The 14,965-nt window shown below is 44.2% G+C and overlaps 1 protein-coding gene across 1 annotated transcript in view; it reads left to right on the top strand.

Moving 5' to 3' along the window:
- The first annotated feature begins 2,225 nt into the window (after nucleotides 1-2,225).
- Nucleotides 2,226-14,965, top strand: part of ncanb (neurocan b) — a 232,132-nt gene continuing 219,392 nt past the window's right edge. The window contains exons 1-2 of the mRNA XM_059992388.1: nucleotides 2,226-2,298; nucleotides 6,946-7,350. Of these exons, the coding sequence (XP_059848371.1) occupies nucleotides 2,226-2,298; nucleotides 6,946-7,350 (478 nt within the window). The remainder of the gene's footprint in view (nucleotides 2,299-6,945; nucleotides 7,351-14,965) is intronic.

The following is a 14,965-nucleotide window of genomic DNA, read 5'->3' as shown; positions in this document are numbered from 1 at the left end:
CAGAATAACGTGTTACGCTACAGAGAAAGTAGATGCAGGCCGTCAATAGGTTGTGAGATCGTAACAAGATAGATTATGATGTTATGTTATAGAGCTATTTAATAGTCATAACAGTGGTGTAGAAGCTGTCCTTGAGCTTGGGAGATTTCAGTAGAAGAATAAAGACCATCTTATTGGAGTTATCAAGGGTCAAAGTTCAAAGTAACTTTTATTATCAAAGTACATATATGTCTTCATATACAACCCTGAGATTCATTTTTTTGTGGGCACACTTAACATGTCTAATAATAACTATAATAAAAATCAATGAAAGACCACCCAGCTAGGATATTTAACCAGAGTGCAGAAGACAACAAACTCTGTAAATGTAAATATAAATAAATAGCAATAAATAATGAGAACATGGGATGAAGAGTCCATGAAAGTGAATCTATTAGCTGTGGGAACATTTCAATGATGATGAAGTTGAGTGAAGTTCTCTCTTTTTATTCAAGAAATCAATGATTGAGGGGTAGGAACTGTGCTTGAACCTGGTGGTGCGAGTCCTGAGCCTCTTGTACCTTCTACCTCATGGCAACAGTGAGAAGAGAGCATGACCTGGGTGATGGGGATCTCTGATGATGAGTGCTCCTTTCCTACAACAGTGTTTCATGTAAATGTGCTCAATGGTTGAGGGGGCTTTACCCACGATGTAATGAGCCAAATCCATTATTTTTTGTAGGATTTTCCATTCATTGGTACTGCTGGGGTACAGACTTGAGTGTGCTGGTCTGGTCTCCCCACCATCTCTGTGATCAGGGCACTTCCATGAAAGTTCACCAACTATACTGTTCAGATGAGCACTGTCCTGTGAGGAGAGATTTCTCAGGCAGGGTGGAAATACCCTTGTGAAGATGAACAGATGGTCTTATCAAAGCATTCAATGTTCCAATGGTGCTTGCTGGGGTAGATTCAGGGAGGATGTTCCCTTTGGTTTTGTGGCTGGAACAGTCTCAGAATGAAGCAATTGTCATCAAGGTGAGGAAAGGTTATCCATCTTGGTTCAAGAGCCTAATGGTTAAGTGGTAATAACTGTTCCTGAAGCTAATAATGGATGCTGATTTCCTGCGGCAATGCTCCACGTACGTGTGCCCAATGATAGGGAGGGCTTTATCTGGGATGGACTGGACCATATCCACTACTTTTTGTAGGATTTTCCATTCAAGGGCATTGGTGTTTCCACACCAGGCTGTGATGCAGCCAAAATATACTCATCACTACACATCTATAGAAGTTTGTCAAAGTTTTAGATGTAATGCCGAATCTTCTCAAATGTCTATGGAAGTAGAGGCGTTGCTGTGTCTTCTTCATAATTGCACTTACAAGCTGGGCTGAGGACAGGTCCTCTAAAATGAGTAATTTAAAGTCGCTAACCCTCTGCAGTCAAACTGATTCTCCTCCAGAGGATGTCAGTGAACCAGAGGTGAGGGCCTTCAAATAGCTTCATGGCAGCATCTATTGAGAGGAATAAGCAGATAATGTTTCGAGCTGGGACCATTCATCAGGTCATCAGTACCCTTTACAGTGTTGTGCTGTTGCCTAGATTCTGGCTTCTAGAATTCTCTCCCTACTCTTGTCGCTGCTTAACACCCCCTTCCCCCATTTCTTAGACTGAGCCTTACTCCCCTGTTCCAGCATCTCCAGATGTAATCGTGTGCTAGTCTTTTTCATAACAACTCATGGGAAGGAGGCCTTTGCTGTGTTGTCTGTGTGTATCTGTGGCAGTGCGATTGACTACTGATCCAATAATGTAGACCATAACCCAGAATCAGGGAGTGGGGCTGCTGGACTAGTTATTCAGCTAGTCACAGGGAGGCTGCTGGTCTTGGAGAGTGATAAAGATAAAGATTAGCTTTATTTGTCACATGTACATCGAAACATTGAAACATACAGCAAAATGCATTGTTTGCATTGACGACTCACACAAAGGATGTACTTCTGGGCAAGCTGTGGGGAGCTGTCTGTAATGGAACTAGCCACATTCTCCATGGTGTTTGCAGATTTAAGTATTTCCAATGCTGTCAGCTGTAAAATATTCATTGTTTGGTGTCTGCTGTTTCATTTGGGAGCTGGGCAAGATTGAGGTGGAAGATCGGAAGGTGGGGGAAGGGCAATTCACTGAGGTCTTACAGGCGACTCATTAAACCTTCTGAGGAATTCTCTTTATCTTGTTCCAGGAATAGAGCATGTTGAATGCCTATCTTCACATCGGGTGGATCTGCATCTGCCTGGGATCTGCTGCCATTCCACAAGAGGCAGGTATGTTGTCAGCGTGCACACTGCAGAGGGTAATGGAATCTGTGAGGAGGTATGTGTTGTGCATCCCGCTGTACCCTGTAGAGAAATGAGCTGTGGATCCCAGAGTGCACCCACACTGTAGATCTCACAGTGACCCCCACAATAAACTCTTCAGTGAGCCCCTCTGTGAGTTAACTAATCTCCTTCTCGGCCTGGTTTGCAATGAGCCCAATATGTTGACAGCAGCTTTAACAAGGACTGATCTGCCTGTATCATCACCCTGCTCCAATCTGTGGAAGCAGGGCAGCTCCACACAGAGCAATTCCCCAATGATAACAAGACCATGGGCAGCCTCAGGTATGATATCTGAGGATAGATATCCACCAAGACTTAGGGAAGAGTGTCATGGGATCTTACACCAACTGAAAGGGGTGTTTGAGCTCACTCCTTCCTCCAGTGATGACTCAGGGGCCACGCCAACAGTCCCAGGGATAGTACCACATGACTGTTGTGGTTCTCTGGCTAAGATAACAGAACAAGACACCGTCTGCTTTTGTGGAATATAAAAGATCCATGGCATTTATTGAAAAGAGCAAAGAAACTTTTTCAAGTCATCTGTGGTACCTTTGAGCAAATCTTGATACAAGTTTTTGAATCTTTTATTTCATCCCACTATGTGCAGTCTTGCTGTGCACAAATTATCTGCCTTATCTTCTGCACTTACTATACTTCAAAAACCCCTGAATTGGCCATGAAGTCTTGAACTCCTGAACTGGCTACGAAGGTCAGTTCACAAACTCCTGAACTGGCTGTAAAGGTCAATCATAATCAAGTTCAAGTTCAAATGAAATACACATGAATACAGGCAAATTAAACAGTACTCCTCTGGGTCCAAGGTGCAAAAACACAGAACCAACAGTGACACACAACACAAAGCTCATATAGCACATAATTACAATGGCAGAGAAACATTCAGTTACAAAATATAAATAATAATCTAGTCCAAGTCCCTGAGCACCATGGTCTGTAGATTCATGCCATGTTTCTGCAAGAGTAGTCGGAGCATTTCACAAACTCGCTGTCAGGATATCTGTTTTCCAGCAGTTGTACTATAAATTACATTAAGAATATAGTACAAAAGAAGAGCAAATTATCCCCAAAGAAGTGCTGTTCATAGGTTCATGGACCATTCAAAAATCTGCTGGCAGAGGGGAAGAAGCTGTTCCTAAAACATTGAATAAACATAAAAACATAGAAACATAGAAAATAGGTGCAGGAGTAGGCCATTCAGCCCTTCGAGCCTGCACCGCCATTCAGTTTGATCATGGCTGATCATCCAACTCAGAACCCTGTACCTGCTTTCTCTCCATACCCCCTGATCCCTTTAGCCACAAGGGCCATGTCCAATTTACTCTTAAATATAGCCAATGAACCGGCCTCAACTGTTTCCTGTGGCAGAGAATTCCACAGATTCACCACTCTCTGTGCGAAGAAGTTTTTCCTCATCTCGGTCCTAAAAGGCTTCCCCTTTATCCTTAAATTGTGACCTGTCGTTCTGGACTTCCCCAACATCGGAAACAATCTTCCTGCATTTAGCCTGTCCAATCCCTGTAGAATTTTATACATTTCATTAAGATCCCCCCTCAATCTTCTAAATTCCAGTGAGTATAAGCCTAGTCGATCCAGTCTTTCTTCATATGAAAGTCTTGCCATCCCAGGAATCAATCTGGTGAACCTTCTCTGTACTCCCTCTATGGCAAGAATGTCTTTCCTCAGATTAGGGGACCAAAGCTGCACACAATATTCTAGGTGCGGTCTCACCAAGGCCTTGTACAACTGCAGTAGAACCTCCCTGCTCCTGTACTCAAATCCTTTTGCTATGAATGCCAACATACCATTTGCCTTTTTCACCACCTGCTGTACCTGTATGCCCACCTTCAATGACTGGTGTACAATGACACCCAGGTCTCGTTGCATCTCCCCTTTTCCTAATCGGCCACCGTTCAGATAATAATCTGTTTTCCTGTTCTTGCAACCAAAGTGGATAACCTCACATTTATCCACATTAAATTGCATCTGCCATGAATTTGCCCACTCACCTAACCTATCCAAGTCACCCTGCATCCTCTTAGTATCATTTTCACAGCTAACACCGCCGCCCAGCTTCGTGTCATCCGCAAACTTGGAGATACTGCATTTAATTCCCTCGTCTAAATCATTAACATATATTGTAAACAACTGGGGTCCCAGCACTGAGCCTTGTGGTACCCCACTAGTCACTGCCTGCCATTCTGAAAAGGTCTCGTTTACTTCCACTCTTTTTTTCCTGTCTGCCAACCAATTCTCTATCCACATCAATACCATACCCCCAATACCTTGTGCTTTAAGTTTGCACACTAATATGCTGTGTGGGATCTTGTCAAAAGCCTTTTGAAAATCTAAATATACCACATCCACTGGCTCCCCCCTATCCACTCTACTAGTTACATCTTCAAAAAATTCTATAAGATTCGTCAGACATGAGTTTCCTTTCACAAATCCATGCTGACTTTGTCCGATGATTTCACCTCTTTCCAAATGTGCTGTTATCATATCTTTGATAACCGACTCTAGCATTTTCCCCACCACCAATGTCAGACTATCCGGTCTATAATTCCCTGGTTTCTCTGTCCCTCCTTTTTTAAAAAGTGGGGTTACATTAGCCACCTTCCAATCCTCAGGAACTAATCCAGAATCTAAGGAGTTTTGAAAAATTATCACTAATGCATCCACTATTTCTTGGGCTACTTCCTTAAGCACTCTGGGATGCAGACCATCTGGCCCTGGGGATTTATCTGCCTTTAATTCCTTCAAATTACCTAACACCACTTCCCTACTAACATGTATTTCCCTCAGTTCCTCCATCTCACTAGACCCTCGGTCCCTTACTATTTCCGGAAGATTATTTATGTCCTCCTTAGTGAAGACAGAACCAAAGTAGTTATTCAATTGGTCTGCCATGTCTTTGTTCCCTATGATCAATTCACCTGTTTCTGACTGTAAAGGACCTACACTTGTCCTGACCAATCTTTTTCTTTTCACGTATGTGAAAAGAATGTGTGTCTTCAGGCTCCTGTACCTCGTTCTCAATGGTAGTGATGAGAAGAGGGCATATAATGGGTGGTGGGGGGTTGTTCATCATGGATACAACCTTGTGGCATGGCCTTGTGAAGGGTCTGTAGTGGCGAGGGTGCCATGGGAATGCAGATTGCTTCCGTTGTAGGTATCTCCAATCACCATTGCTCACATACCCCACTGCTCATTTCACCAACATTGGATTCGGCCTGGTAGTCTATGCACTCATAGTAACTGTCATAAGCTCTAGGTGCTGGAGTAATTATTCCCAGCCACACAGCATGTACACAACATAACAATTCACTCCATGGAAGAATGAAGTTGGTATTAAAGGCAATAATTTGGCTACGTAAGTTTCCCATTAAATTGGAATCAGTCTGACCTTTCAGTGAAACTGGTGTTTGTAACACACTAAAATGTGAGAGTGATTCTAATGAGCTGGCAGCCAGCAGCCACTGTTACTATAGTGTGGATCTTGTCCTTTATAATTGAAACCTTGCTGAATTTGCTCACCTCCTGTCCCCATGATAAGTTATCCCAGCTCCCAACAGTTCAAACTCCAGCTGGCTCCTGACCCATTGAGCCTGCCGCTTACTAACCAATCCTCACAGATTGTCCTCTTAGCCAGGTGCCACATAAGTGAAGCCTGTTAGTGAGTGCAGGAAGGCATAGAGTCACAGAGCACTACAGCCTATCTAGTCCATGCTGAACTGTCATTCTGTTCAGTCCAATTGACCTGCACCTGCACCTGGACCATCCCTCTCCCATCCATGTACTTATCTGAATTTCTAACTGCTGGAATCGAACCAACATCCACTTTCACTGGCAGCTTGTTCCACACTCACACCACCTTTGACTGAAGAAGCTCCCCCTCAAGTTCCCCTTAAGCATTTCACCTTTCAACCTTATCCTATGATTTCTAATTCTAGCCTTAACCAACCTCAGTGGAAAAAGCCTGCTTGCATTTAACCTATCTATACCCCTCATAATTTTGTATACCTCCATCAAATCTCCCCTCATCCTTCTACACTCCAGAAAATAAAGTCCTAACTTATTCAACCTTTCCTTGTAACTCAGATAATCTGGTCCTGGTAACATCCTTGTAAACTTTCTCTGCACTCTGTCAATCTTATTGATATCTTTCCTGTAAGTAGGTGACCAAAACTACACACAATATTCCAAATTAAGCCTTAACAATGTCTTTTCAATTTTAACATTACATCTCAACTCATATCCTCCATACGTTGATTTATGGAGGTCAATGTGCTAAAAACTCTCTTTAGAACCCTACCTACCTGTAACATCACTTTCAAGGAACTGAAACACTGGGAATTGTAGAGAGGGGCAGCCCCAGGCCAGGTCCGGAAATGGTGTGCAGGAGAATCCCAGAGCCGACAGTGTAGCTTTTATAGCAAGTTTTGGCACTGCTGTTACTGTATCTGAAAAGACAAGAGAATGTTCTGGGGTACATGGGAGGGGCTGACAAGGAAGGAGCTCATGAGAGAGTGTGACAAGTTCAATTGCTCACCCTGTGTTTGTCCCTCCCTCCCCCAGCAACAGATAACAGGTACGAGAAGGCGGTGAACATAAAGAAGGTCCAACACCAGCCAGTTGTCCGGGGATTAGCTGACTCTGCCTTGCTACCCTGCATTTTCTCTGTGCTCCCCAGTTCAACCACTGACCCCTTGCTGCTTCATGACCCTCCTCGGATCAAATGGACCAAAGTGTCACTCGAAGGTGGGAACAGTAAGGAAGTTCTTATTCTGGTAGCCAAGAACAACACGGTGAAGCTGAACCCAGCCTACAAGGGCAGGGCCAGCCTGCCTGGCTATGGCCCCTTCCACTACAACGCCAGCCTGCAGATCGTTTCTCTGCGAGCAAGTGATGCGGGTGTCTATCAGTGTGAAGTGGTCGTGGGAATGGATGATGAGCAGGATACCGTGCCACTGCAGGTTATCGGTGAGTTTCTGGGGTTGAGTGGAGGTGGGAGGTGACCTCAGAATGTCTTTTCCCACTGTCAAAATGACTGATATCAGAGGGCTTGAGGTTAAAGTGAGAGGGGTGTTTGGATGACGATTTAGGTGTAGATTAAAAAGGTCAGGATGCCAGAACCTGAGGCGAGGGATGGACCAGTTTGCCACGCTGCTCAGCTCTGTGCAGACGTATTAGAGAATTTAGTACCAATCAAACACAAACTAGGCAAAGACCTTGAAGTCAGTATGATGTTGTGAGCATCTATCTCTGAGTCATGGCTGAAAGAAGGCCATAGTTAACATCAAAGGATGTACTCTGTATTGAAAGGACAGGCAGGGAGGCATAGGCAGTGGTGTGGCTCTCTACATGTTTAGAAAGAGATGACATAGGATCAGAGAATGTTGAATCTTAGTGGATGGAATTAAGAAGCTGCAAGGGTAAAGAAATTATGATAATCATATATAGGCCTCCAAATAGTAGCCAAAATGTGGGGTTGCGATTGCAAAGGGAGCTGGAAAAGACATGTAATAAGGGTAATGACACAATTGTAAGGGGAAATTTCAATATGCAAGGGGATTGGGAAAATCAGGTTGGTGTTAGATCGTGAGAGAGAAAGTATAGTCTCTGAGGTGGCTTTTCAGAGTAGCTTGTGCTTGAGCCAACTCAGGGAAAGGCTATCTTAGATTATGAGTTGTGTAATAACCTAGATCTTTTTACAGAGCTTAATGTAAAGGAACCCTTAGGAGGCACTGATCATAATATGATTGAATTCATACTGGAATTTGAGAGGGAGAAGTGTAAGTCACATGATTCAGTATTGCAATGGAATAAAGGGAATTACAGAGGCTGAGAGAGGAGCTTGCCCAGGTGGATAGGAGGAGGATTTTGGAGGGGATGATGGCAGACCAGAGGTTGCTGAAGTTTCTTGAACAGTTTCAAGAACAGGATAGATATGTCTCACAGATGAAGTAGTTCTCAAATGGCAGGGTTATGCAACCATGGCTGATAAGGGAAGTTAAAGAATTAAAGTCTGTCCCAAGGCTTATAGGCTCATCAGGCCGGTGCTTATGCCAGTTTCCGTGGCGTGAAGCGACTGTGAGTATGAAACCCCCCCCCCCCCCCCGGATAGGATGCCAGTCTATCGCGAGGTTAACCCCCAGCATTTTGTCGGTACCCATTTTCAGCTGGGTGGACTGGAGCGATGTGTGGTTAAGTGCCTTGCTCAAGGACACAGCACGCACGCTTCCTCGGCTGAGTCTTGAACTCCTGACTTTCAGATCGCTAGTCCAATGCCTTAACCACTTGGCCACGCGCCACACATAAGGGAAGTTAAGGACTGCTTAAAAACCAAGGAAAGGGCATATAAAGTAGCAAAAGTGAGTGGGAAGTTGGATGATTGGGAAGCTTTTAAAATCTGACAAAAGACAGCTAAAAAAGCTATAGAAAGGGAAAAGAGGGCAAACTAACCAATAATGTAAAGCAGGATACTAAAAGTTTTTTCAGTTATGTAAAGAGTAAAAAGGAGGTGAGGAGGTATCGGACCATTGGAAAATGATGCTGGTGAGGTGGTAATGGGGGACAAAGAAATGGCAGATGAACTTAATGAGTACTTTGCAACATTCTTCCCTGTGGAAGACACTAGCGGTGTGCCAGAGGTATGTGAGTGTCAGGCAGCAGAGTGAGTGCCATTACTATTACAAAAGAAAAAGTGTTAGGCAAACTCAAAGGCCTTAAGGTGGATAAGTCACCTGGACGAGATGGGTTACATCCTGGAGTACTGTGAGAGGTTGCTGAAGAGATAATGGAAGCACTTGTCATGATCTTTCAAGAATCACTTGATTTTGACATGGTCCCAGAAGACTGCAAATGTTACTCCACCTTTTTAAAAAAGAGGAACGCAAAAGAAAGGAAATTATAGGCCAGTTAGGTTGGGAAAGTGTTGGGAGTATATTTTTAAAAATGAGTTTTCAGGGTACTTGGAGTCTAATAATAAATTAAGTCAAAGTCAGCATGGTTTCTGTAAAGGGAAATCTTGCCTGACAAATCTGTTAGAGTTCTTCGAGGAAGTAACAAGCAGGGTGGACAAAGGAGACAGTGGATGTCATTTACTTAGATTTTCAGAATGCATTTGATAAGGTGCCACACATGAGGCTGCTTAACAAAATAAAATCCTATGGTGTTGCAGGAAAGATACAGGCATGGGCAGAGGAATGGCTGACAGGCAGGAGGAGGCGATTAGGAATAAATGGGTCCTTTTCTGGTTGGCTGCCAGTGATTAGTGGTGTTCCTCAGGGGTCAGTATTGGGACTGCTATTTTCACAATGTTTGTCAACGATTTGGAGAATGGAATTGATGCCTTTGTGGCAAAGTTGGCAGATGATATGAAGATAGGTGGAGGGGTAGGTAGTGCTGAGGAAGCAATGTGATTGCAGCAGGACTTAGACAGATTGGAAAAATGGGCAAAAATGTGGCAGATGGAATACAATGTATGATAATGCATTTTGGTAGAAGGAACAATAGCGTGGACTATTATCTAAATAGGGAGAATATTCAAACATCAGAGGTGCAGACGGATTTAGGAGTCTTGTGCAAGACTCCCAGAAGGTTAATTTACAGGCTAAATCTGTGGTAAAGAAGGCAAATGCAACATTAGCATTTATTTCAAGGGGAGTAGAATATAAAAGCAAAGAGATAATTATGAGTCTTTATAAGACATTAGTCAGGCTGCACTTTGAGTGTTGTCAGCAGTTTTGGGCCCCATATTTCAGAAAGGAAGTGTTGTCATTGGAGAGCCCAGTAGATGTTCACAAGGATAATGCTGGGAATGAAGGGGTTAACATATGAGGAGTGTTTGGCAGCTTTGGGCCTGTGCTCACTAGAATTCAGAAGAACGCAGGGGTATTTCATTGAAACCTACTGAATGTTGAAAGAATTAAATAAGGTGGAAATGGAGAGGATGTTTGTTATGGTGTGGGTATCCTGAACTAGAGGGCACAGCCTCAAAATTGAGAGGTTAGAACAGAGGTAAGGAGGATTTTTTTTTGCCAGAGAGTATTAAATCTGTGGAATGCTCTGCCACAGACTGCAGTGGAGGCCAAGTCCATGGGTATACTTAAAATGGAAGTTGATAGTTTCCTGATTGGTCAGGACATCAAAGGATATGGCAAGAAGGCAGCTGTATGGGGTTGAGTGGGATCTGGGATCAACCATGATGAAATAATGGAGCAGACTCAATGGGCTGAATGGCCTAATTCTGCTCCTATGTCTTACGGTCTTATGGTCTAAAACAGTGTGAAAAAAACTAATTACTGCCTTTATTTTCTGAATTCAAGGAGAGCCATTCCACAAATCTCTGCTGATGCAAGGTTACATTTCAAATTTATACAATAAATCTAATCACACTGGGTCAGTCATGTCCAGACACTGATTCCACAATCTATACAACATGAGCACCAATACAATTGGTTCCACATTGCTCAGAGGTCCAAACAATCCATTAATCTGCCTCTCAGATGATTAACATCTCTACATTGATGACATGATCTATTGTTAGGACAAGGAAGATAGACCTATCCTGTTTTTTAAATATCATCCTCTCCCCATGAGTCTGCTAACCCCCCCCCCCCCCCAGTCCTCAAACTTAACCCATTTCTTCTACAGTCCCCTCCTTTTAGATCAATCGGTCAACCCTACTCCTCCTCATTGTCCAGATATGGGGGGTTCATAATCTGGGGGTTGGGGCTGCATGTTTAAGCAAGCATCTTCATTTTCCATCTTCCCTTCTGAAGATAACTCGCAGTTGCACAGTGCCATGTACTTTCCCCTGGACTTTCACAGCAACCCTTGTCACCTGGATCCTGTGTTAGGGCTCTTTCCACCCAGGAGAAAGAGAGTCTTGAGTGTCTTTACATGGTCTCCAGGTTTAAAAGGATGAGTGTTTCCTTCCCCTGGCTGAGGTAAGGCAGCAGCTACCTGTCCGCAGTTTGCTCTTATTGCTTCACCAAGGGCTTTAATGATTTCTATGGTTTTCTCATCGGTCCAGACCAGGCACGTCTATACACTTGTCAAAGGGGCTGAGTCCCTGCTGGTTTCGGCTTTCCCATTAACACCTCGAAGGGAGTAACAGATACAAAATGTTGGTGGAACGCAGCAGGCCAGGCAGCATCTATAGGAAGAAGTACAGTCGACATTTCGGGCCGAGACCCTTCGTCAGGACTGAAGGGAATAGTTTAGTTGTCCAACTGACCTGATTTTTTTAGAGTGCATAATGCTATGGGAAGAACCTCTGGCCATTTCAGTCCCATTTCCTGACATACCTTAGCCAATGTATCTTTTAATACTCCATTCATTCTACTGGTCCTGAGGACTGGAGCTGATATGGAAGGTGATATTCCCAAGTAAATCCTAACCCCTGACCCAATTCCTTAATTAATTTACCTGTAAAATGTGTCCCTCTCTCACTGTTAAATGTGTATGAAACCCCAAATCTGTGAATAATTTCCTTTATTAATGTAACCACAGTTCGTGTATCATCTTTTCTAGTGGGAGTTGTCCCACCCATTTGGAGAAGATGCCCACTACTACTCATGGGTATTTATAACCCCACTGGCTGGCACATGCACACAGTTTATCTGTAATTTGGCAAATAGTGCCTCCGCAGGTGACAAATGGACAAATTTAACAGGTGACTTACCCTACTGTTTCTCTGGCAAATCTCACAGCTTCGCACAACCTGTCCTGCAATGACTGTTAACCCTGGTGCAAACAATTGTTGTTGTGTCTGATGTGTAATCTGCCCCCCCTTTCCTACATGACCCTTCCCAGGTACTAGTCGAACAAGGGCGCCTATGAGATTCCTGGGACACATATGGCGATTATCCGGATGTCTCCACACCCCCTCCCCCCATGGTCCATAAAACACTGCTTTCCTTCCAAGTCCTTTTTCCTTTTCCGGGTCCGTCTTGGGCAGAAATTAAATCTTGCAAGTTTGGGGTAGGGGTTACAGGGGTACATGGTACCCGCATACGTACCAGCTTAGCTTTTCCCGCACCAGCGGCCGCGTCAGCGGCAGGATCTCCTTTAGTTATGGGGTTTGAGGCACTAGTGTGAGCTTCGCACGTAATGACAGCAATTCGGTCTGGCAACTGCACTGCTTGTAGCAGATTTTTAACGAAATATGCACGTCGGATGGGTTTACCCACGAACATAATGAACCTTCGATGTTGCCAAAGTCACCCAAAATCATGTACCACCCTAAGGCATACCTAGAGTCTGTTTAGATGTTTACTGGGTATCCTTCGGCTAAAATATAGGTTCGTGTTAGAGCAAAAAGCTCAGCTGTCCGAGAAGATGGCCCTTGGGGAAGGGTTCCTACCAGAGTCACTGTTGCATAAGCTGCCGGTACGGCGTGGTCATTAGGCTTGCAAGAGGAGCCGTCCATAAAGAGTATTAAATCGGGGTTATCAAGGGGTACAGTCAGGTCATGAGGACCTAACTGTCATGGGGTTCTGAGGACTCGGTCATACGGATCAGCGTAGCCGGGTTGAGTGCGGGTGCTCTTTTAGAAGTTAAATTCGACTTGTTAAGTAACACGACTTCATTTCTCATCGTAGCAGTTGAGTTGAGGAGCAGCGTTACAGCATGAGGTGTCAGTACCGGACCGGCATGCTCTAGTATTAACGGGGCAGCCCTTTCGAACATTACTGCTGACGTTGCCACCGCCCTTAAACATCCTGGCATTCCTCTAACCACTGGAGACCATAGGGTGGAATACGCCGCTGGTCCTCCTAAGCCACCATGTTCTTGGGTTAATATTGCGCTTGTGAAACCCTCCTTTTCATTCACATATATCTGGCATGGTCTGCTGTAATCGGGCCTATACTGGGGCACCTTTTAGTAACTCGTAAGCCTGTTGCATATCCTCAGTCCATTATATGGGATCAGGTGCAGCCTGGGCTGCTGCATCTCGGAGGGCAGCGTCATAGTCTCGGAATTCAGGTAGCCAATGTCGACAGCCATTCGTCATTCCCGGGAAAGTCTTCGTCTGTTTTGTTTTGGTAGCAGGTCTGGGAGCCTGCACAATGGCAGTCACATGCTCTGTCCCTAATTGACGGATTCTCTTGTGCCCTAGATATGTTATTGTAAGTTGGCAGAGTTGTAATTTTGACAGGGAGTCTGACTGTCCTCAGGCAGCCAAATGATTCAGTAATGGCACGGAGTCTTCTCTACAGTCAGCCAGTGTCTGACAACACTAACTCGTCTGCATATTGTAAAATCATGATGTCTCCGGGCAATACATCCGGACTTCCTGATATAGCCTTGCAGTAATTTTGTCCACGTGTATTGCTGTCTATTATATGTAAAAACGAACAGATGCTGACTGTTCTCATGCAGTCTTATCGAGAAAAAGGCAGATTACCAATCAATCACCGTATACCTACAGGACTCCGAAGAGATAGAGGCCAATATCACATTGGTGTCTGGAACCACCGGTGAAATGAGCTGGACTACCTGTTTTATAGCCCACAAATCCTGAACAAACCGCCATTCATCCGGTCTCCCTGGCTTGGGGATGGATAATTTCAGCGTATTGCAAGGGCTTTGAGTTAGTCGCAGAACGCCTTGTTGCATTAGCGTCCCTAAAGCGGGTTCAATACCGCTGACGGTCCTTGGAGATAGACGATACAATACTGCCTGATGGAGGGTAGTCGGGCGTTTGATTAAAGAGTGACCTGATGGTGAGCTACGGATCTCACTAATCCTACATGATTCTTATGCTGTGTCCACAATACGGGATCCACCCTGCGAAAATCTTGTGGATTGCTCAATTAGGGTGCAGGAGGGGGCTCTGTCTATGGAATTCACAGTTACAACTGTTACCCCTGTATCTGGTCCATAGTAAGTCACCCCTCTTTGGTTAGGTGGTGATCTGTATTACCACAACCGTCTCTCCATAGTTCCCAAATCTTTAGGCTTAAAAGGGGGTTTCACACCAGTGGGACATGGGGGAATGAACATGTGCCCCCGAGGAAGAGTTCCTCCTGTTATCAGCTGAATCTCAGCTGCTATTCACTCAAAATTTACCCTACCCAATAAGAATATTAGCCCCCTCTTACCTTTATGTTGATTTGCTCGGTTTCTATAATTGTATTTGAGATCTAAATCCCGGAATGCTGCAGGACAATATAGTGCAGTAACTACTTTACAAGTTCCAATTAAATTGTCCAGAAATCCCCTTGCTTTAATGTCAGCTTCAATTTTCTGCCATAGCCAATTTCCCCGGGGATTTTCCCCAATGCTCCAGCTATAGAGAGCAGCCGGGTCCCCTTATTGTTCAGTTTTTGTAGCATTGTACCATGGAGCTCAGCCAGTCTGTTTTCAGGGATTTCAAGATACAATTCTTTGGAGATGCAATGAATAACGGCATTTAATTTACAGCGTGCTTAGCGTCCAAGCAAATTAACAGGTGAGTTTTCAGCTATAATCAACTTGTTCTTTATTGTTATTTCAAATGGCTCCAGCAGGGTTCTATCAGAGGAACTCTGACTATTCCTAATAATTTATACTTTTGAATACTTTTACTGCCTTTAGGTAATACAAC

Source organism: Hypanus sabinus, chromosome 16 (genome assembly GCF_030144855.1).
Source record: "Hypanus sabinus isolate sHypSab1 chromosome 16, sHypSab1.hap1, whole genome shotgun sequence".
Lineage (NCBI taxonomy): Eukaryota > Metazoa > Chordata > Chondrichthyes > Myliobatiformes > Dasyatidae > Hypanus > Hypanus sabinus.
Note: the sequence above shows the minus strand (reverse complement) of the source record. Positions and strands in the feature narration are given on the sequence as shown.